Genomic DNA, 20,955 nt, shown 5'->3' on the forward strand with positions numbered 1-20,955 from the left:
TTTCCTCCCTCCCTCCCTGACTTCCTCTCTCCCTCCCCGACTTCCTCTCTCCCCCCCTCCCTTCCTTCTTTCCTTGTTTCCTCCCTCTCTCCCTTCTTTCCTTCCTCCCTCCCCGCTCTGCAGCCTGCTGGAGGACCGGGTGAACCGGCTGCACGGCCAGCTCCAGAGGACCCAGCAGCACCTCATGGCCTCCACTGACCTGGGGTCCGTGGACCGCAAAGTCCTGGACGACCTGTATGAGGACATCCACTGGCTCATACTGGTCTCAGGTCAGCAGCTGCTTCTCAAAACACGGATTTAATTCAGCGCCGGTTTCTGCTCCGGCCTGCAGCGACTTTTCGGATCCGAAGTGGCTTCGCAGCAGAGAAAATCCAAAACCCAGTCCACAAAAAGCTCCACATAAAGTCAGATCCAAACTCTTTAGACTTTAACAAGGAGTCATGTTCCGCTCGTCTACAAGAGAAATGTTTTATTAAAGTCAGAAATGACTTTTCCAGTGCAGTTTATTAAACTTTACTGGTTATATTTATAACAGAGAAACCACCCTGCGCTGCGGGTTTGTGACATGCCGTCTGCGTCTGCAGAGCAGTTCAAAGCTTTATTGAGGTTTACGGCCCGTTAACTTACACTCTAGACTGGGTGTGGCGTCTTTAAAGAGGAGATCCACTTTAATTGTTTTTATAGAGTACAGCAGAACTCTGCATATCTATACACACATAATGACCCAGGATTACAGACATGTTCTACTTTTTAATAATCATAGATGCTTGAGATCCTTGAAAATACTGATGTGTTTTCAAGGATTGGAAAGTGCTTGATTTCTGTACGGAGTCCTTGAAAGTCCTTGATTTTCAAACTGCATGGTTTTGTAATGACGTTCAATCTAACGCCTGATTAAAAGCCTGGATTTGGGAAGCGTTTTTTTAAATGGTTGAAACCAGACATTTTTTATGCCCCCAATAAGCAAAATATTTCTTTTAAAATTTTGTTAAATTAGTGTTTTGTTCTCGGCGCAGTCGGGTGAATAGAGTGTGTGAGAGAAACGGTTCAAAACAAATGTCATTATGTTTTAGTTTATGTAGAATGTAATGTACTATCACTAGACATTATTAATACTAAACAGTAATAAATAATATATAATAGTGAAGAGAAACTTTTTTTTTCTTTTTAGTTTATTTGTATTATTTTTGTCTCGCGCTGGAAAAGTTTGAAAATACTTGAAAAGTGAAAACTGAAGGAATAATTTACCAGTTTGAGATGTCAGTAGCTGCAAAACCAACAGACAAAGTAAAAGTCGAATGTTTATGTTAAAAATGGGATGCATTCTTGTGCTCTCCCTCTCTCTCCAGGTTACCTGCTGGCAGACGATCCTCAGGGCGAAACGCCGATGATCCCCTCCGAGGTGATGGAGTTCTCCATCAAACACTCCACAGAAGTCGACATCAACACCACGCTGCAGATCCTCGGCTCCCCGGGCGAGAAGGCCTCCTCCATACCGGGCTGCAACCGCACAGACTCCGTCATCAGGTAGCGCTGCTGGTCCTGTCGGGCTCCTGGGTCAGGCAGGGTCAGAGTTCGCAGAGCTTCACAGCCTGTCGGGCTTTGATGGTTGAACACGCTCAGTGTTTTTTGGGATCAGGTGTCGGCTGGTTGGAGTCCCACACGCCTAAAGCTTTTAGCAAGAGGTGCACCAGTAAACAGGACCCGATTTCCCTAATTTGGCTAATTTGGCTGATTTGGCTGATTAATAAAATTAATCTGCAAAAAAAAAAAAAGTTTGAAAATCAGCGTCTCATCATAGTTATCCCCACTGTCACCAACTTAGCTACTTTGTCGCTCTGTTTTAGCAGCGCTGACACCAACGTTTTTATTTTGTAATTGATTATTCCAATGATTAGTCAGAAAAGATTCTCCAAATCTATTTTTATCTAACCACTTGAGCCTTTTTTATTCAATATTAGAAAGACATTAAAACATGGAAATATGTAATTCCATTCCTTTTTTAAATGGGAAAACACACATTTACTGCCAAAAATGCAATAAAGTAGCTTTCTCCCAATCAAACACTTGATCATTTGTAACAAAGGAAGCAAAAAATAAAAAATAAAACGTGTGAAAAGCTCCAGCTTTCTGCTGGAATTAACATCAGTACAGCTTTTTTTGAGTCTGAATGATCCATTTAGCGATTAATCAATTACTAAATTAGAGCACAATTATTTCAAAAATTGTGATCGATTTTATTAATCAGTTCAGTCCAGATGTTTAGCAACTTTTTAGACAAAGAAATCAGTATCAGCCAAAATCAGAATCAGCAGGTCAGGCATTTTAAATATCGGTGATCGGCCAGAAAACTTAAATCTGTGTATTTAAATATGTACTTTTAGTCAGATTCCAGTTTGTCCCTTCAGTTTTACAGCATTTATTTAAAAGCTACCAACTATAAATTACTTTGTTTTCCCAACTCATCTGTTTTTTATCTGTTAAATTTGACGTTTATGCATTGAGCAGCACAATTAGCTTTTAGCTTTCCCTTTAATATTCTGTACTTTTCAGTCTTAGGAGAAATTGTAAAAATCAATAACCGCCGTCTAAAGAAACCTGAGCAAGGTCTTAAGCTGACATAAACCCCAGCAGAAAGTTGGATGTAGTTTGTGTGATGAGGCAGGATTTATTATTTCAGTAACAATTAACACGCGGTGTCGGAGACCTTGTCCTGCTCAGGGATCTTGGCAGCCGCTCTAGTAATCGCCGTGACGACAATAGACACTCCAAGCAGCCGGTGTTATTGTGTTTTGAAGGTCATCGTGCTGCTGTGTCTTGTTGGATTGCTCATTAAGCAGAGGAGAAGTGTGTGTGTGTGTCAAGGGGGAGGAATGACAGCCATGACAGCGGATCGTAGTGACCGCCGGCCGAACGCGTTGGGTTTCCTCATTGCGGACGGCCGACCTCGGCCTCGTAAATGTCAGCGCGGTTTTGTTTTCTGCAAACGACGTGAAACGGCAGGTTGTCCCCTGGTGGGGAAGACGCAGCCGTAAGCCGCTTTAAGCTCTCTGTCCTTCTGCGTAATGTGTGTGAAGCAAACACACACACTAAGAACAACATGCTGACAGTCTGTCGAGGCCCGATCGTTCATTGTCCGGTTGGAATGCGTCTCGCTTGCTAACAGGAGATTGGAGAGTTTCGTTTCCACCTTTGGGTCTTTAAGCTCTTTTAGCATCGATTTACATTAAAATATGATTTTACATCCTGTAAACTAAACCTCACATCCAAAACACTTCATCACAACGGTTTATGACGACTACATTGATAGATTACATAAAATAATGAATACTTGAAACAGGAGTTGTTTAGTAGGAGTGTCACAATAACAAATTCAACTGGACGAGAAAATTGTCCCAGAATAAACAATAATGTTTATTTTGAGACAGTTTTCAAGTAATGTGTTGAAAATAGCCTCTAATTTTGTAAACAAAACTCCTTACTGGAGCTATAAGATACTTTAAATATTCAAAATTAAACACAACAATCAAAAATTATAAATAAAACAGAAAACCAAAAAAGTTAATAAAATGAATTATGAACTCTCCAAACAAAATTATGCTAAAGAAAATATTAATCGTCAAAATAGTAACATTGACCACATTTTTATTTATCATTCGATTAATTGCGTTTTGCAGCAGCTTTAGCTTTGAGTCAGTCTGACTCTGATCAGTGTTTTGTTTTTGGATGTTAAATAAATTCTCTCATCTCCTCGTTTTTCCTAACTGCTGTTCAGCTAAAGATAAACGCTCTGTGTGTCGTAATGAAGAGGGTTTTTGTTTCCTAGTGTTGGATCTATTGCCAGATTTCAGGAGGGGCTTTCAGGGGCAGCAGCCCAGGGCCCCACGTTTTGGGGGCGGCCCAAAAAATAATTTTTGCGTAATCATCTGATGTTTTACAACATTGATCCTCATATTAAAGTCAAGGGCTGATTTCGCGTGTGGTGTTTTACTAAACTATTTTTTATTAATCGAAACCAAACTCAAATATTTGAAAATTATCTTGATTTTGGAACGAACATAGAGACATCTGCCAGACGTTTTAAGCCAACCATCATTCAATTTGTACCTGCAAATATGTACAACTTCCTATTAATGTTCTGTAATTTGCAAGAGTTGTAGATTTTGTTTTTATTTACATTTTTTCCTGGGATAAGGCGTCTAAAGCGGTTCCCTTCTTAGGGGCCTTTGTGCTTCTGAATCCAGCCCTGGTTGAATAATCACATGGCCTCATCATGTCATTAACATACATGTATTAATATGACAGTAGTAGAAACTGACTTTATTGAGAGAGCAAAAGAACAACTTGATGATTTGGAGGAACTGAAATATCAGAAAATAAGTGAATAATTTCACTGAAGTCCTCCGGTAGTGAGTGGTTCCATTTTTGTCGTCGTCCTGTCGCAGGCTGCTGTCTGCCGTGCTGAGGACGTCGGAGGTCGAGTCCCGGGCCACCAGAGCCAGCTTGACGGAGCTTCTCAGTCCTCAAATGGGGAAGGACATCGTGTGGTTCCTGCGGCGCTGGGCCAAGTCGTACCTGCTGGTGGACGAGAAGCTCTACGAGCAGGTGGGGCCGCCGCCGCCCGCGTCCTTCCCCCCGCCGCCCGTCTGCCTCCCCTCAACGTTTCCCTGCTGCTTCTCCTCAGATCAGCATACCTCTGAGCACTGCGTTCGGCGCAGACACGGAGGGAGCCCAGTGGATTGTGGGATACCTGCTGGAGAAGGTGATTAACAATCTGTCGGTGTGGAGCTCGGAGACGGAGCTGGCCAACGACACGGTGGAGCTGCTGGTGACGCTGGTGGAAAAGAGGGAGAGGTGAGTTCTCCACGACCCGGTTCCAGACGCTCTCTGTGTTCGGTCGAAGTGAAAGTGTTCACATCGCATTTCCCAAATATCAGGTTTCATGAATGGGGTGCTTCCATTTTATTAAGTTTGCAGCTAATGATTATTCTAGTAATCAATGGCATTCTGCAGGTTTTTTTTTTGACCAGTGCATCTTATTTTATACAGCATTGAAAAAAATTTACAAAAAAAAAATAAAAATATTTGCTTTAGAAAAAGCAAATATTTTCATTTCCTTTTTCTAAATAAGAAAATAAGACATTTCATTGCCTTAAAGTGCAGCATCACAGCATTCCAGTAGCTTGATCATTTGTAGCAAAAGATGCTTCTGCAGCTAAAAAATACAAAATAAATACTTAAATACTTACGCCTTCTACTTCATAAACGTCTATACAGCCTTTAATCCTGTGACTATTTTTTAATCCGCCAGTTGATGATTTGATGGCAAAAGTTAGATTTTTTTTATTTATTTATTTTTGTACGTTATTTCAACCAGTTGAAGTTAAAAGTGCGACTCGAGGGCTTCTGGATAGATTTAGAGATGAAGAAGTGTTTCTTATCTTCAACATAAAATCTACATATTATTGTACCGTTTTGATTTTGTTTTTTGCTATTTTGGGTTTGTTCTTACAGCAGACCTCCTTTTTAGTTAACTAATTTAGTAACTGATTAATCGTTAACTATTATTTCAGTGATCAATTAGTCATGATCAATCATGATTGATGATTAATCTGATGATTAATCTGATCAATGATTAATTGTGATTAATCACGGTTAATCATGATTAATCATTAATCGCCATAATCGATCGTGATTAATCATCATGATTAATCACGTGTAAGTCAATCACGATTAATCTAATTGTGATTAATTGACTTACTCACGATTAATCGTGATTAATCATTAATCAGATTAATCACGATTAATTCGATTAATCGTTTCGTTCCTACTTCAATTTTTAGCTTCTAAAAATTAAAAAATTTTTAACCACTTTAAGCAGGTTGGTGATGTAACAGACTTCGGTTAGCTGCAGCTCACCGTGGCGACACGCTCTGCCCCTGTGATTGGTCAGGGCGAACATCGTGGTGCAGTGTGAGGGCTGGTGGAGCCTGGCGAAGCAGTTCGCCAGCCGCAGCCCGCCGCTCCACCTGCTGTCCAGCTCCGTGCAGAGATCCCTGATGAAGGCGCTGGTTCTGGGAGGCTTCGCCAACATGGACTCCGACACCAAGCAGCAGTACTGGGCTGAGGTAAACCAACGCACACACACACACACGAGGACATCATGGAGTGAGATTTAATTTATTTAGACTTACTAATTGAAAAAAAAGTGCAGTAAAGAGTGTATTTTTCTAGCTTCATATGATTAGGGAGATTAATTGATTAGAAATTTCTGTTTTATAAAAGTTTTCTATCCTTCAAACTTGAGACTGAAAGTGAAGAATGATGTAAAATGCCTCAATACAAGTTTCCTTTTTAATTTTTAAAACTAATGTGAAATATTTTTCTCATCTGTTTTTGCACACGTCAAAAAAAATTCATACTTCAAGCTTGAGACTAATCAAGTTTTTTATTATTCGATTAAAGTAAAAATGAGAAAAATTCAATTAAAGGTTCTTGAGGCTGATTTAATCATTTTTATAGTTTTATGTATTTTCTTTTAACTGCTGAATTTTTTCGTCTTTGTTGCCGACTCTTGGCCAGGATTCCCTTGAAAAATATGTCTTGAATCTCGATGGGTGTTTTATCCTGTAGAAGACAAATAAATTTATCGATAGTATTGGATAAATTACTCGATTACTAAGTTAATCGTTAGCATCAACCATGTAGCTCCAGACTTAACTAGACTTAACAGTCTTGACCTCACAGCCTCACCCAGGACATGTCGTCCAACATCAGTGTGTGACCTCTTAAATGTGTTTAAATGGTCAAAAATTATAAACACATTAATGAAATCCTTAGAGTTTCGTCTGTTGACTCTGCAAATTGTGGGCCAGCATCGTGTGTGTGTGTGTGTGTGTGTGTGTGTGTGTGTGTGTGTGTGTGTGTGTGTGTGTGTGTGTAGTCATCCTTTTGGCAGTAAAATTGATTGTCTTGTAAACCTTTTTCTCTAAAATGCACCAAGAAAAGCAGATAAACTTAATGTGAAGCACATGTTTTAACTTGGACAAGTCGTCCTGCGCTCTCAGCAGTAATTGACGGTGTAGGTTTCCGTCCAGGTGCTTCATCCTCTGCAGCAGCGCTTCCTCAACCTCATCAACCAGGAGAACTTTGCACAGATCAGCCAGGAAGAGGCGGTCAAACGGGAAATAGTCGCCACACTGGAGGCGCTGTGCGGCATCGCCGAGGCGACGCAGATAGACAACGTGGCTTCGCTCTTCTCCTTCCTCATGGACTTCCTGTCCAGCTGCATCGGCCTCATGGAGGTGAGAGACGACGCGGCGTGTTGATTCTGTGTCGAACGGCGGATCAGTGACGGATCCTGATGAACTTGGTTTGGATCAGATCGCAAAACTTTTAAGCTGATCCCTGATGATCCTGGATTGATCTTCACAGCAAAGACGATTTGATTGGTTGTCCTGAAAGTAAATCCAAAGATCACATTTTGACACTTGAGCAAATTAATTATATATTAAAGTATTCTGTCGTAAATATTGAAAAAGCATAAATGGCATTACTGTGAAATGCAACTAAGGAAACAATTTGTTATACTGACTTATGAAATCTGAATAAATTTAATAAAAACACCTGACGTTAAAAAAAAGCAAACATCGCAATGCAGAGTCCTCTCGCTAGGTGGAGCTGTTTGTACTGGAGTCAGGAGAAATGTGTTTATTTTTGTGTCTGCATGTTGCAGGTTTACAGCAACACGCCTGAAACGATCAACCTCATCATCGAGGTTTTCGTGGAAGTGGCTCACAAGCAAATCTGCTACCTGGGAGAGGTGAGGCCCGACGCCACGGATCATATTGTTATGTCTGTTATGTCTCCAGCGTTGGCTGTGAGGAAGGAAATCTACAGGAAAACTTCTGTTTCCTCAGACTAAGTCCATGAAGCTGTACGAAGCCTGCCTGACGCTGCTGCAGGTCTACTCCAAAAACAACCAGAGCAGGAAGCGCAGCGACGCCACGGCCGAGGAGGACCAGTACCAGGACCTGCTGCTCATCATGGAGCTGCTCACCAACCTGCTCTCCAAGGAGTTCATCGACTTCAGCGACAACGGTGAGTCCTCCTGTCCTCCGAACGTCGGCGGGTCGGGCCTCTCCGCCTCAAACCTCGCCACCCTCTATGTTCCCAGACGAGGTGTTCCGAAACCAGGAGCAGGGCACGCCGGCGTCGAGCCGGACCGTCTCCGCGGCGGACGTCGTCCTCTACGGCGTCAACATTGTTCTTCCACTCATGTCTCAAGACCTGCTGAAGGTGAAAGGAGCCAACATGGCCGCCACACGGAGACGCAGTGGCTTCTGAGATCTCATCCTGATGATGTTTCATCTCTCTTTTCTTTTTCCTGCAGTTTCCTTCTTTGTGTAACCAGTACTACAAGCTCATCACCTTCATCTGTGAGATCTTTCCAGAAAAGATCCCCCAGCTGCCTGAAGACCTTTTTAAGAGCCTCATGTTTTCACTGGAGCTGGGAATGACCTCGTATCCTCTGAGCCTCTTTGCACCCACATTTAACTTCCTCTTTTTTACGACATCTAGAATAGATTTTACACTAAAAAAAATAACCAAAGTTCTTTTCCAGGAAAGTGTTTAGAGCAGGTGAGTCGGTCCGCAGGTGAAGCTCCTTAACGCCCTCTGTAGGATGAGTTCAGAAGTCAGCCAGCTGTGTCTGGAGGCTCTGTCTCCTCTGGCCGAACAGTGCGCCAAAAACCAGGAGAAGGACTCGCCCCTCTTCATCGCCACACGCCACTTCCTCAAGGTAGGAGACGCAACATGGCTGCCGTATCAGAGGAAGCGCTACTAAAGGCTAGCGTGGGACTGCTAGGTTGACTATGGGAAGTGTTAATGTCGCTGGTGCAATAACAAGTAGATACTAAACTTAAAGTAACATTTTTCTTGGTAAATGCTACACTGTAACCTCTAAAGCAACTGCAACAGGTCAAACTTAGAGCTGCGTTTGAACTGCTTTAGCAAAAGTCCTATTTCAAAATAAACAGTTTGCATATTTACTGTGCACATGTTGGACGGTCTCTGCTTAAACCAATGCGGTTTAATGAGTTTTTTTATATATACATTTTTAACAATACTTTCTAAATTTTGCTTCATCCAGACATTTTTGCTGTGGTGCAAGTGGCGTTTGTGGAAATTTAATGAGCATTATGATGATGAATGTTGTTGTTTCCTGCCTGCAGTTGGTGTTCGACATGCTGGTGCTGCAGAAACACAACACAGAGATGACGGTGGCGGCAGGGGAAGCTCTCTACACACTCGTCTGCCTGCATCAGGTGAGGAAACATCACAGAAAGTTGTTGGCGCGTCAGACTCCATGTTTATTCAGAACGTCATTTATCAATTTTCTGCATTAATATTGACAAAATATGTAAATTTAACAAATTAACTTTGCTTACTTCATAACTTTGTGTTTTCAACAATATCCAGACGTTTGTTGTACCAAGCAAGCGAACCAATAAAGTCTGGCTGTAACTTCCACCATAAAGATTTTTATTAGGGTCAAATAAAGGCAGCAAAGCTGGTTCACACAGCTGAATAATCAGGCACAGCTTGTTATTTTACTTTTGACTTTGTGCATTAAAGCTTTATTTAAACTTTATTTTATCTTGTTATAACTGGAAAAAGTTTGGTTTAAACTGTGAGACATATTACAGTCTCCCTGGTCGTCCACAGATCCTTCAAAAATATCCATAAGTCTTAAATCCATGCATCTAAACATTAGGGCTTCCAAATGTTTTAAATTCATCTTTAAAAATGTAAGTTGGTCTTAAATACGTTAATCACGTTAATCACAGGTCTGACATTTTGTTGTGACCCGACTATGCTACGTGATTTACTTTTTCTACTGGGAATTTTCTGTCAGGCAAAACTTTGAGTCGCTGCTGACATCATGATCATGTTCTGAGACGGGTGAGGCTACCGCTAACTAGCTGCTAACAAACTCTTTCTGGCTAGCTAGCATCATCCCGTCTGATGCTAACCTGTACAAGGCAGAAAAAAAAGAAGCTTGGTGCTACTATGATACAAAATGCTATATTAATATATGTCTTAAACAGCCTTAAATGTGAGCAGGTGAAACCTGCAGAAACCCTGATTTCTCCTTCTTGGCTCCTCCACTCTGCCGCTCCTGGTTTCAGGCGGAGTACTCTGAGCTGGTGGAGACCCTGCTCTCCACCCAGAGGGACGCCGTGATCTACCAGCGGCTGGCCGACGCCTTCAACAAGCTGACGGCCAGCAGCACGCCGCCCACCATGGACCGCAAGCAGAAGGTGGCCTTCCTGAAGAGCCTGGAGGAGTTCGTGGCCAACGTGGGCGGCCTCCTCTGCGTGAAGTAACCACTGGGAACCAATCCCCGAATACTCCCATCATTCTGGAGACGCCCTCCGTGCCCCGCCCCCCTTCCCCTCTGCATCCCACTACGCTCAGCAGGATCCGTCCGCCTCCCAGGATCCTCCACTCAGCTGAATGTTTCTTTTTACTTGCTTTGTTTCTACCCCTCTGTATGATGACACCTGCGGCGCCGAGAGAGTTTTTGATGAAGTGACATCTTAAAAACCGGACTGCAGAGCAGACGGACTCCTTCTAAGGAATGTACACACACACTCACTAAGGGTGAGACCTGATGCCATTAATTTGATTCTGGATGTGATGTAACATTTTCTTAGTGCAGCGTCGCAGCACACACACACACACACACACACACACACACACACACACACACACACACACACACACACGCACACACACACATATACCCCAGTCCTTCCCAGAGTGCCTTTGTTTTTTCTTGATTGTTGGATGTGTGTATGAATGGATCATGTCATACATCGAGTCAAACTATACAGACTGTGCCTACCTTCTGCCAAGAGTACAGCACCTCCAGTCTTGAATTGCATGCACAAAGAAAAAAAAAAACAAAAAAAATGCGTCGCCGTGACAACAGATGTGTGGCCGGGCCTCGCCTTTTCTTTTGAGAGCGCTGATCCACACGGCACAAGGGAGCGTCTGCTTGTCGGCGACCACAGAAAACCAAAATAAAGAGGCTGTGTGTGTGTATGTATGTGTATGTATATATATATATATATATATATATATATATATATATATAATATACACACATATATGCAGTAAACTTATAAATAAATGTATGACGGTTTCAACCGGGAACTCTTGGGGAAATGTTCATTTAAAGAATCCAGATGACTGAAATGTTTTTATATGCCAGTAGGAGACGGCAGGTTGTACAGGTTCAGCTAAAGAGGGAGCAACTTCGGCCATGTTGACCGTAGCGGTTTGACGGGGGTTTTTTCTATTTGGATTCCTGTTGACCTTTTAGCATCCGCTGCCTCCACATGAGACGAAGGCCCAGGTCCCGCCAGGCGCAGCAGGTTATTTTTCTACAGCAGCACATTCATAGGATGACGACTCAAACACTGGATTATAGCAGAGACTGTTGGAAGTGAAGGACAGCAATAACTTACCAAATAAAAAAGGAGCAGAGCCACTTGATGGAAGCATTATGTTGGAGACAGAATCCTCTTCCTGAAGAGCACTATCCCAGTTATTGTAGATGGCTGTTTTGTTAATGAAGTGTAAAAGTGTACATAAAGTTATTGTATAAAAACCTTCCAGTCTCTCTGGTATTTTTCAGAGTGCTGCCTGTGGTATTTATTTTTAATCTAACTGTAATTAAAGAGATGATAAAGTCCAAACAGGTTCTCTGAAGTTTGGCCTTCACCATAAATGTGCGGTATGTGACTTTTATGAAACATGTTTTTACATATTTGTTGAAATAGTCAACATGTGACAATGTGGATCATCTGAAAACTAGGCACAACCAATCAGAGCCAGGAGGCGGGTCTTAGTGCTGTTAATCATTTAGCAACAGCTCAGTTGCTAAGGCCTTAGCATTCACTAGCCTTAGTAAATGCTAAGGCTAGTTAGCATAGCAAGGAATAAGTATTTTTTGTTAATTGTGGACTGGTTCTCAGTAAATCAAAATGGTTGAAGTGAAATTAAGTTACTTCCTGTTTCAACAAGCAGCTATTTAACCTTAAACAGTTCTATCAGAATTATAAAATTATTTTTTCTTTAATTAAATCAGATTTTTAACCCTTTCATGCTTTCCTGTAATGTGGAGATATGAAATAGATTTTTTTTTTTTTCATATGTTAACATGGAGGCATTTTCTGTTCTAGAATGTTGAGATGTTTTTATCCAATATTTGCTTAGAATACAACAGAAGAGCACTTATGGGAAGGACTCAGTCATCTGGCTTTCTTCATGTAAATGTTCTATAATCTGAAAATTAAAATACATTTCAGTTTAATTCATTAGTACTTATTTATAAAATCCATCTCTTTTACAGCTGTAGACAAATATGTTACTGTAGTTATGGGGCAAAAATGTATCTGAATTAAAAAGGTTGCTGACCCTTAATATAGGGTTATAATGCAGCTGCTTTTATAAAATATTCCATTTATATGAATAGCTTTGAGCCATTTGATTGGTGGGAACCTGCGGGTTTTAGCAGCATTGTGTCAACCTAAAGAACGTTTTATGAAGCATGTTTTACAAACTAGAAACTCGTAAAACACTATTACTTAAAAGAAAAATGGAATTTAGTTGTAAAAAGTGACAAAAACAGTTCCCGGAGCAATACGTGTTAAAGCTTTTTCTTAGCTTTTGCTCAACAAATAGACTAGTTTTGACCCTCTGCGGTAGCCGTAGTTTCTCAGCTGCGTCATCTCCTAGCGACAGCTCACATGTTGACAGCAGCAATAGCAGAGAAGAGTTTTTAATTAGGTACGTTTATCTGAGGAGTCTACATAAACTCGTTTAGTCGTCAACTATAAAGTCACGGTGTTCCGGTCTGCTAACGAAAATACATTTTATTCAGCGCTCTTTCTTCCGGGATCAAATAATTTTACTGCGGCTCTGATCACAACAATCTGGTGTTGAGGAAGGTGGAGAACATTGTACTCAAGTAAGAGCAACACTACTTAAACGTATTTTTACTCAAGTAAAAGTAAAGCCGAGCTAGAAATTACTCGAGTGAAAAAGGTACGTAACATCTGATTTAATATTTCAAAACGATCTGTCAGAAGACATGTAGTTATGTGCCGATACTGATATTTTAAAGACAAAAAACGAAGAAAAATATACAAATAATTGCAATACTAGGCACAAGAAACACTTTAGCAAATCTTTTTTTTAATTATAAAACTTATGAAACTACTGTAGATATGTAAAGTACTTTCAGTGACAATGTGTTACTTCTTGGCCTCGAAAGGCTCAGCAAATGGAAAACGTTAAAACAACAAAGGTTGTGTATGAACAAGAGGTCTCACTTTGTCATAAACTGTAGGTATGTCTCTGTATCTCATGCATTTTTGGTTAAAACATGTTTGTTTCTCATTCGGTGAAGTTACTCTCAGTGGGTTGAGCATCCAGAAATATTACTCAGTTAGGAGGGTACTCTAGTAGTGGGTAAAAAAAGCAGTACTGCTAATTAATATTATTCTAGTAGAAGTAAAAAGTATGCTGTAGTAAAACTACTACTGAAAGTAAATTTCCAAAAAAGTAAATGTAGTTACTAATGTTATCCTTAAATGCTTTAATTCTGAGCAGAAATCATCTTGTTCTTGCAGTGCCTTTCAGACCAGAAAGTTCCTGAAGAAAAGAAACATTTTCATTGTTTGTGTAGTTCATTCTAAATAATGACCCAACAAAATCAACATTTTGAGGTTTTATTTTTAGCTGTGGATCAGTTTAAATCTGCTGACCAAATTTATGGAAGAGACTACTTTCATTTTGAATGTTTGTGGAAAAACTTCAAACAGTTTTATAAAAGACAGCGAGAAGGCCGCACAAAATCTCACCAGGACTTTACACATGACAAATATCATTATAACCATATTTAAATAAATATTTTCTTCCTCTCACGTTTCAGGTTTTCAGTTCCTGTACAGATTCATCTTCCTGTCCTGCCCAAAGGTTTTCCCTCCAACTGAACTTCCTCTGCTCACTCAGCCATGAGCGACAGTGACGACGTTCCCACCCTGTCCGCTCACACTCTGGCTGCCCTGAAGGAGTTCTACAACGAGACCCGAACCGGTCCTGATCAGGACGGGACGCCGTCTGACCCGTTCACCGTGGGAGCCGTGGAGGAGGACTGGGTGAGCTCCAGCGGTCTGAACCGGTTCGCTCTTCACACACCAGCTCTCTGAGAACACACTCCACTGCCAGACTGTCAGGATTTTGTGACGTAAAAATTAGAGACTTCTGTTAATCTTTTTTTTTTTCTTTCTTCTTTTTTTCCCATTTATGCAATTCCTGGAGAATTAAAAAAACAAACAAACTGATTTTACTGCTGTTTTCATGTGTTGATCCCCAGTGTTGTTTGGTTGCCAGAAAGAAAGAAAAAACATGGTTCACACCAAGAATTTGGAAGATTTCATCCAAATTGAAATGTTTAATTTAGAGGAAAAGCCAGAAATCTCTGCAATCCCACTTCTTAGTCCAGACATATGAATAATCCAGCAGACAATCCGGCTGCTATTAACCAGAATTAGTCCGTTTCTATAAGAATTTTACCGAAATTCAAGGATTTGTTATTGTCATGCCACCTAACTAGCTTGTGGTACGAAATTTGGACTCGGGTTCCAGATCAAGAAATCCACCACAGCAGAAAATAAATAATATAAATAAACAATAAAGTTATTTAAGTGATATCAATCATCAGTCTGACAAGGGAAGAAACTGTTGCTCAGCCTGGTGGTTTTGCTCTGGATGCTCCTCAGCCTCCTGCCTGAGGGGAGCAGCTGGAACAGCCAGGATGGGTGGAGTCCCTCAGGATGAGGAGCGCCCTCCTCCTGCCTGCATCCTGCCTGCATCGTGCTGTGTAGAGGTCTGAGTGGAGGAAAGGCTGCTCCCCACTTTCTTAGCGTGGCTCTCAGAAAGTTGTACATTTTAAAGACGTGTAAGCTCTTTATATCTACTGAATTTCAGGTTGGGATTTTCCGGGCAAAATGGTGGAAGGAAGAAATGAGAAATGTAGAGCCAAACATATAATATATGGAGATAGTTTTAACCTGCACTGACACCGGTTTGCTTGTCTGGTCCTGTGTTCGCCAGCGGATGAGTCAGTTCTGGTACAGTGACGAGACGGCAGCGGTGCTGGCGGAGGAGGCGGTACGGCAAGCCGGAGAGGGCGGCAGGTAAAGGCGCACGTTGACACACATGGATGTAATGCCGAGGTAATGCTGCAGATGGCAGCACCTCTTTTAGAGAAGTTCATGTTTTTCTTTTTTGGTAATRATTAGGAATAATTCAGTATCCTTCCTGAATTATTCCTCAAAACCACAAGGGTTCACCAACTCAAATTTAAGATGGTTTAAGACCACTAGGAATTTAATTTAAGGCCTGTATCACAACATAAACTTACAAAAGAAAGTTGCATATTTTTTTTCATAATAGTAAGCGAATAGTAATTCATGGTCTGGCTAACAGGCGATAAGTTACACTCACGCAAAAAAGTTTGTTAGCTAGCAAGAGTTTGTTAGCTAGCAAGAGTTTGTTAGCTAGCAAGAGTTTGTTAGCTAGCAAGAGTTTGTTAGCGGCTAGTTAGCGGTAGCCTCAACCTCCTTGAGTCACAAATTACAGTGAAGATGTTTAAGGCTCAAACCTTTGCCTGACAGAAAAGTCACAAATAAAAACTACCTATACAAGAGTTAATAGTTCTGCCACAACAAAAGACCTGGGATTAACTTATTTAAGGTCAACTTAATTTTTTAAGACATTTTAAGGATGGGGATTATGACAGACCGCAGCAATGCTCAGTTGGGCAGATTTGTAAAGTAGAGTAATGCAAATGATCCCCTGATTTGATCAGGTGTGTTTTTCATTCTTCTTTGCTTCTCTTGTCAGGATAGCGTGTGTGAGCGCACCCAGCGTCTACCAGAAGCTGAAGCAGGGCGTGGTGGACGGCTCCGACAGGGTGTCGGCTGTTGTGCTGGAGTACGACCGCCGCTTCACCGCCTACGCCGACGACTTTGTCTTCTACGACTACAACGAGCCGCAGTCCCTCCCCTCCAGCGTGGCGCCGCGGAGCTTCGACATTGTCCTCGCCGACCCGCCTTACTTATCCGAGGAGTGTCTGAGCAAAGTGGCCCAAACCGTTCAGTACCTGAGCAAAGGCAAAGTGCTGCTGTGCACAGGTGAGAACAAGAGGAGTTGATAGGAGGGGAAATCTGTAACACACTAACGTTTTAAATCAACGTCTTCTGGTTCTGCCTCTATAGGAGCCATCATGGAGAATGTTGCCAAAGAACTGCTGGGGGTAAAAATGTGCAGCTTTTTGCCCAAACACAACAGGAACTTGTCCAACGAGTTTCGATGTTTCGTCAACTATCCTTCGGACCTGCTGTGCAGCTGAGGAAGCGGGAACCCTGGACACCCGCTGTTTCCAGGAGGACGAGCTTAAAGACGGCACTCAGAACAGCAGGGAGGAAGAGGAAGTGGACAATTTGCCATGAAATCGATTAACAGAATCGCAATCTGCTACTGTCATTAGACTAGACATTACAAGTTATTTTTTTCAAAGATATTATCTTAGCAAAACCCACGAAGTGTTTTCAACTTTTATGATGCATTTTTCATTCTTTATATCAAAGCAAGAGCTTTTTTCTGCTCTCGTGTCTCAGTGGATCTACCTCAAAAAGGGAAATCAGACATTTTCACATTCAACACATTTGTTTTCTCCATTAAACCGATGCTGAAAAGTTGCAAATCATACCTGAGTCACGTGACTGAACCCGAGCTCTAGTAGCTTTTCATTTGAGTTGTCTTTCACAAATATCAGAAATAAACATTTCCAATAGTCAACACTTTATATCTGACAGTATAAAAATAATAGTTAAGTTGAAATAAAACATTTTTTCCCATTATGCACTAATTCAGCATTGATAAGTTTTGTGTGACTGGATAAATATGAGTTTAAAACATAACTGAATGTTTCTGTGTGTTTGAGCTGAAGAATGAACTCTAAACACATGTGGGGTGAAGGAAGAAATTGATTCTGTTCAAAATGCTCACAAACGATTTTAGTATCTTTTTAAAATATATTTTGAATATTTCTTTATTATTTAGGAAAAAGCAAGACAGCTAAGCTAACTTAATAATAGTAATTTAAGTTAATATTATGCACAAGCCTATTTTTGTTTAAACAGAATAGTGTGGAACCATATAGAGTTGCTTTAAAGTTTAAATTGTTTTTAATTTTTTACCCTCTTGTCAGTCCCATAATTCAAACAGAAAGACCGTAAAGTATAAATTGGCTTTTTAATCGAAAACCGGAATCAAGTCGAATCGCTTCCCTAATAAAATGACGACTGAGCTTTAGACAAACATTGCTGCGTGATAAAAAGTGGAAGACGGTGGTTTACCAGGATCATGTTTTAGCAGCAGGGGTCCGCGGCTTCTTGGTTTCCAAAGGTTTTTATATTGGTAATATCCGAGTAGAGGAGGGAACCCTACAAACACGGGAGAGAAAAAAAACYTGTGGCCACGACTTAAATCGAACAAGTCGTTCCCACCAGTCATCAAGTCGTGGGCACGAGTTATTAAATTAAGCCTCTTAAATTTTGGTTTAAGCGGCAGATAAAGACAACAAACTGAAGGAACCAATATTATCTTGTAATGCTAGGACGTTTTAATAAAACCTTGGTGTGTTAAATCCGGTTAAATAAAACTCGGTAACTGAACTGTAGCTTCTTTTCCCACCAGTAGATGGCAGCATCGGTCGGGGAAATCATGTCAAACCGGAAGAAGGCCCACATTAATTAGATGATTGGTGGATTTTTGCGAAATTGGGACATGCAAAACAAAATTCAGACATAGGTCTATGCAAAAAGAAAAAAAAATCATAGATATATGTATTTGTCTTTTTTTAATGGCAGATGTTTTACTATTACTCCAAATTAAAATCTGCTGCAAGCACTCACGTCCAGTTACTTGAATTTATAAATAAAGTCTTCCTGGGTGTATAATTTTTGAGTCCAATTGTTCAAATTCAGCTTTTTTTAACCAAAGCTGTCTGTCTGTCTGTCTGTCTGTCTGTCTGTCTGTCTGTCTGTCTGTCTGTCTGTCTGTCTGTCTGTCTGTCTGTCTGTCTGTCTGTCTGTCTGTCCGTCTCCTTCAGGATTTCTTCCCAGTAGAGAACATCTGTCTGGTTTTGGGCTTTCCTCCCTCCACGCTCTTGTTGCTGCTCTGGCCGTCTCGCTCCTTCTCCATCAGCGGCACGCAGGTGCAACCCACGGCCACGGAGACGTAGATCTCGGTGTAGGAGTGGCGTCCGCCAACACAGGAGCCGGTTCTCCGCAGGATGACGGAGGGAGCGAAGACCGGGGCGCTGCGGTACTGCTGGCTCTGCCCGCCGTACGGCCCGACCAGGCAGCCCTTACACAGGCAGTAGGCCTCCGGGATGTAGCGGGGGTATCTGTTCGGGTCGTACGAGATCCTGGGAAACACATTCAGCACAAGGCTTCAGTAACTGTAAGCCGAGTTTTGGTGTTTTTAGTCTGAAATGGTAAATTGTAATTTATAACATGCAGAGGTGGGTAGAGAACCCAAAAATTACTCAAGTAGCTACATTTAAAGTAGCAATACTTCAGCATATTTGTGCTCAAGTAAAAGTGAAAAGTTGGCATCCAAGAAATTACTCAAGTGTAAAAAAAAAGAGTATTTGATCAAACCACCAACCATTTAATATTTTTTAAAAAAAGTTGAAATCAATTTGTTTTGATATAAAACTTATCAAATTTTAACAGAAACTGCAGATGTGTGTCTGATGAATTTCTGGCTAAAACAAGCTTGTTCTTCATTCAGAGAAGCGACTCAGAGTGGGCAGAGAATCAAGAAACTTTACTAACAATACTTCATAATGTTACTCAAGTAAAAGTACAGTGAAGCAAAACTACTCCCATAGTAAATATAACTGAGTAAATGTAATTAGTTACTACCCAACTCTGCTTAACATGTCATCAAAGTGCTTCAGTGCTTGTTGATCCTCCACAGATTTTGCGTCATAAAAGGCAAGTCAAGCACCAGTCACACACATAGTATTTCAAAATGGAAATGGGAAGTGAAGATTTTTATAAAAAGAAAAAAAAACATGTGATATAACAAAAAAGCAAAGAAAACATAATATAAAAGCTCAAAACACAAGGAAAAAAAAGTAGAAATTTGAGAGGATGGAGGTCATGTATTGTAACTCCAGGTTTGTTCAGGTCAAAGGGAAGTCATTTCTCTCCACGGTCACCTCATGCTTGCAAAACATTTACACTAAAGTGAAAAACCAATGCTATCTTCTGGTTTCAGATATTTCTCACTTAATTGCCCTAAACCGGATTGTTTGTATCCAGTTTATTAGGATCAACCTGGACTCCTCCACTGGGATGAAAACACAGTAAACTGTGATTTACAGACTGACTGTTTGCGACCGGATTTAAACCAGATGTTTGTGCAAAGTGTCCTAAACAGACTTCTTCTGACGTTTAGTAAATTAACTAAATGTTTCCAGTTATTCACTCCTATGTTTTTTTTAACTGTTTTTAAATCAGAACAGGCAACTAATAGTTAATAAAAATTTAAATAAAATCTCTTTCTCCGCCGCGGCTGCTCCTACCTGTAGGCCCAGGGGGAGATGCTCCGCAGGTTGACCGGGAGGCGGGTCTTGGTGTCGGCCGGGCTCGGTGTCGCGGTCGGGCAGGTGAGGTTGAGTTTGTCCCGGGGCTCCAGCTGCAGAGCGTGGTGGAAGGCGCTCATCACCCCCACCGAGAGCCGCCCAAACATCTGCTCCAAAATCTCCTCCGGCAGGTCCAGACAAGGCCGGGTTCTGGTGGTTTTCTTCCGAACCCGTGCCGTCTCTGCCAGCCAGGCTGGCACCAGAACCAGCAGCAGCAACAGCAGCAGCAGAATCAGGACGCAGATCCGACACCGCATCGCTGCGTTTTGTTGTGCCACGTAGCGCACAGTTTAGACCACTTTGTCGTTTTTCCTCTTCTTTCTGATCAGATAGTAGTAGGAAGTTCTTTTTTTTTTAAGACTCTTTATTCCCAGAAGTCATTTGTTCTGTGTTCACGGAGGATCAGTGCGCCCTGCAGTCTGGAGCAGACAAACAAACCGAGCCACAGGCGCGCTGCCAGGAAAACTGCAGAAACATTTTGGCTCATCACATCCACAGCGCCGCCAGGATTAACACTCGTCACAAAAAGGATAAAATACGGACTATTGTTTTAGATCTTTTCATTTCTGTTTAAAACGTCACAAAAAAAAAAAAGCGATTTCCTATTCTCTGCTGCGGGCACAAAGCCTGCTGGGCGCACAGAGTGATGCGCTGCGCCATTCCACGGACATCTAAATCAAACTGAGGCGATGACAGGAAAAGCGATCCCCCTCCTCAAACACCGGCCTGTGGCTGTAAAATAAAAATATTCCAGCGACCATGAGAGCAGCAGATGCAGGCTGGGATTCCTGATCCCGCTCCCTGTCCAGGTCCGGCCGGCAGAAACTAGGATCCGTTTGACTTCATCAAGCCAAACACGTTTTGAAGCAGATTAATTAATCTGGGGTTTTAATAAACCAGTGTTGTACTCTTATCTTTATATTTTCCTTAAAAGTCAGTTTAATTGGCAGTTTTGTGAAATTTCATCACTTTTTACTTAAAGCAGCATTATGTAAAGTTGACTTTTTTTCATTTATTTTTTTAGCTCTACATCATGTCAAAATGATGTAGAGCATCAAAAACACCTGGAGTGTTGCTTTGATTCTTTCATGCATGTTTGAGAAATCATTGAATCTCCATGGCAACCATTCGCCTGGTTGGACCTAGCTCCGCCTTCG

The 20,955-nt window shown here is 41.4% G+C and overlaps 3 protein-coding genes across 5 annotated transcripts in view; 2 read left to right on the forward strand and 1 right to left on the reverse strand.

Annotated features, from left to right (window-relative positions):
• xpo4 (exportin 4) overlaps positions 1-11,679 on the forward strand; it is a 52,836-nt gene extending 41,157 nt beyond the window's left edge. The window contains exons 12-24 of the mRNA XM_008431584.2: positions 124-269; positions 1,350-1,527; positions 4,446-4,605; positions 4,685-4,854; positions 5,954-6,128; positions 7,098-7,304; positions 7,736-7,822; positions 7,920-8,100; positions 8,177-8,298; positions 8,393-8,523; positions 8,683-8,800; positions 9,234-9,326; positions 10,191-11,679. Of these exons, the coding sequence (XP_008429806.1) occupies positions 124-269; positions 1,350-1,527; positions 4,446-4,605; positions 4,685-4,854; positions 5,954-6,128; positions 7,098-7,304; positions 7,736-7,822; positions 7,920-8,100; positions 8,177-8,298; positions 8,393-8,523; positions 8,683-8,800; positions 9,234-9,326; positions 10,191-10,388 (1,966 nt within the window). The 3' untranslated portion in view covers positions 10,389-11,679. The remainder of the gene's footprint in view (positions 1-123; positions 270-1,349; positions 1,528-4,445; positions 4,606-4,684; positions 4,855-5,953; positions 6,129-7,097; positions 7,305-7,735; positions 7,823-7,919; positions 8,101-8,176; positions 8,299-8,392; positions 8,524-8,682; positions 8,801-9,233; positions 9,327-10,190) is intronic.
• A 1,107-nt stretch (positions 11,680-12,786) lies between these two features.
• Positions 12,787-17,008, forward strand: eef1akmt1 (EEF1A lysine methyltransferase 1). 3 transcript variants are annotated; one of them, XM_008431629.1, is made up of 5 exons: positions 12,787-12,858; positions 14,006-14,231; positions 15,190-15,272; positions 15,982-16,271; positions 16,356-17,008. In XM_008431629.1, exons 2-5 carry the CDS (start codon positions 14,088-14,090, stop codon positions 16,487-16,489), a joined length of 651 nt encoding a protein of 216 aa, XP_008429851.1. In that variant the 5' UTR covers positions 12,787-12,858; positions 14,006-14,087; the 3' UTR covers positions 16,490-17,008. The 3 variants fall into 3 exon arrangements, with proteins under 3 accessions (XP_008429851.1, XP_008429842.1, XP_008429832.1); XM_008431620.2 differs by having other exon boundaries at positions 12,792-13,116; XM_008431610.1 differs by having other exon boundaries at positions 12,792-13,039.
• On the reverse strand, positions 16,683-20,878 carry il17d (interleukin 17d). The gene is made up of 3 exons (XM_008431596.2): positions 19,739-20,878; positions 18,242-18,571; positions 16,683-18,169 (listed from the first exon to the last, which is right to left on the reverse strand). The coding sequence occupies exons 1-2, from the start codon at positions 20,053-20,055 to the stop codon at positions 18,250-18,252; spliced, it is 639 nt and encodes a 212-aa protein (XP_008429818.1). The 5' UTR covers positions 20,056-20,878; the 3' UTR covers positions 16,683-18,169; positions 18,242-18,249.
• Positions 20,879-20,955: the final 77 nt, after the last annotated feature.

This window comes from Poecilia reticulata, linkage group LG2 (genome assembly GCF_000633615.1).
Source record: "Poecilia reticulata strain Guanapo linkage group LG2, Guppy_female_1.0+MT, whole genome shotgun sequence".
NCBI lineage: Eukaryota > Metazoa > Chordata > Actinopteri > Cyprinodontiformes > Poeciliidae > Poecilia > Poecilia reticulata.

What these genes read in the sequence shown, in the direction of transcription:
- eef1akmt1 (XM_008431629.1), top strand. Translation starts at nt 14,088, where the DNA reads ATGAGCGACAGTGACGACGTTCCCACCCTGTCCGCTCACACTCTGGCT. An exon ending in CAAGCCGGAGAGGGCGGCAG is followed by an intron (nt 15,273 to 15,981) that starts GTAAAGGCGCAC and finishes TTCTCTTGTCAG; the next exon opens with GATAGCGTGTGTGAGCGCAC. An exon ending in CAAAGTGCTGCTGTGCACAG is followed by an intron (nt 16,272 to 16,355) that starts GTGAGAACAAGA and finishes CTGCCTCTATAG; the next exon opens with GAGCCATCATGGAGAATGTT.
- il17d (XM_008431596.2), bottom strand. Translation starts at nt 20,055, where the DNA reads ATGCGGTGTCGGATCTGCGTCCTGATTCTGCTGCTGCTGTTGCTGCTG. An exon ending in ATCTCCCCCTGGGCCTACAG is followed by an intron (nt 18,572 to 19,738) that starts GTAGGAGCAGCC and finishes TGTGTTTCCCAG; the next exon opens with GATCTCGTACGACCCGAACA.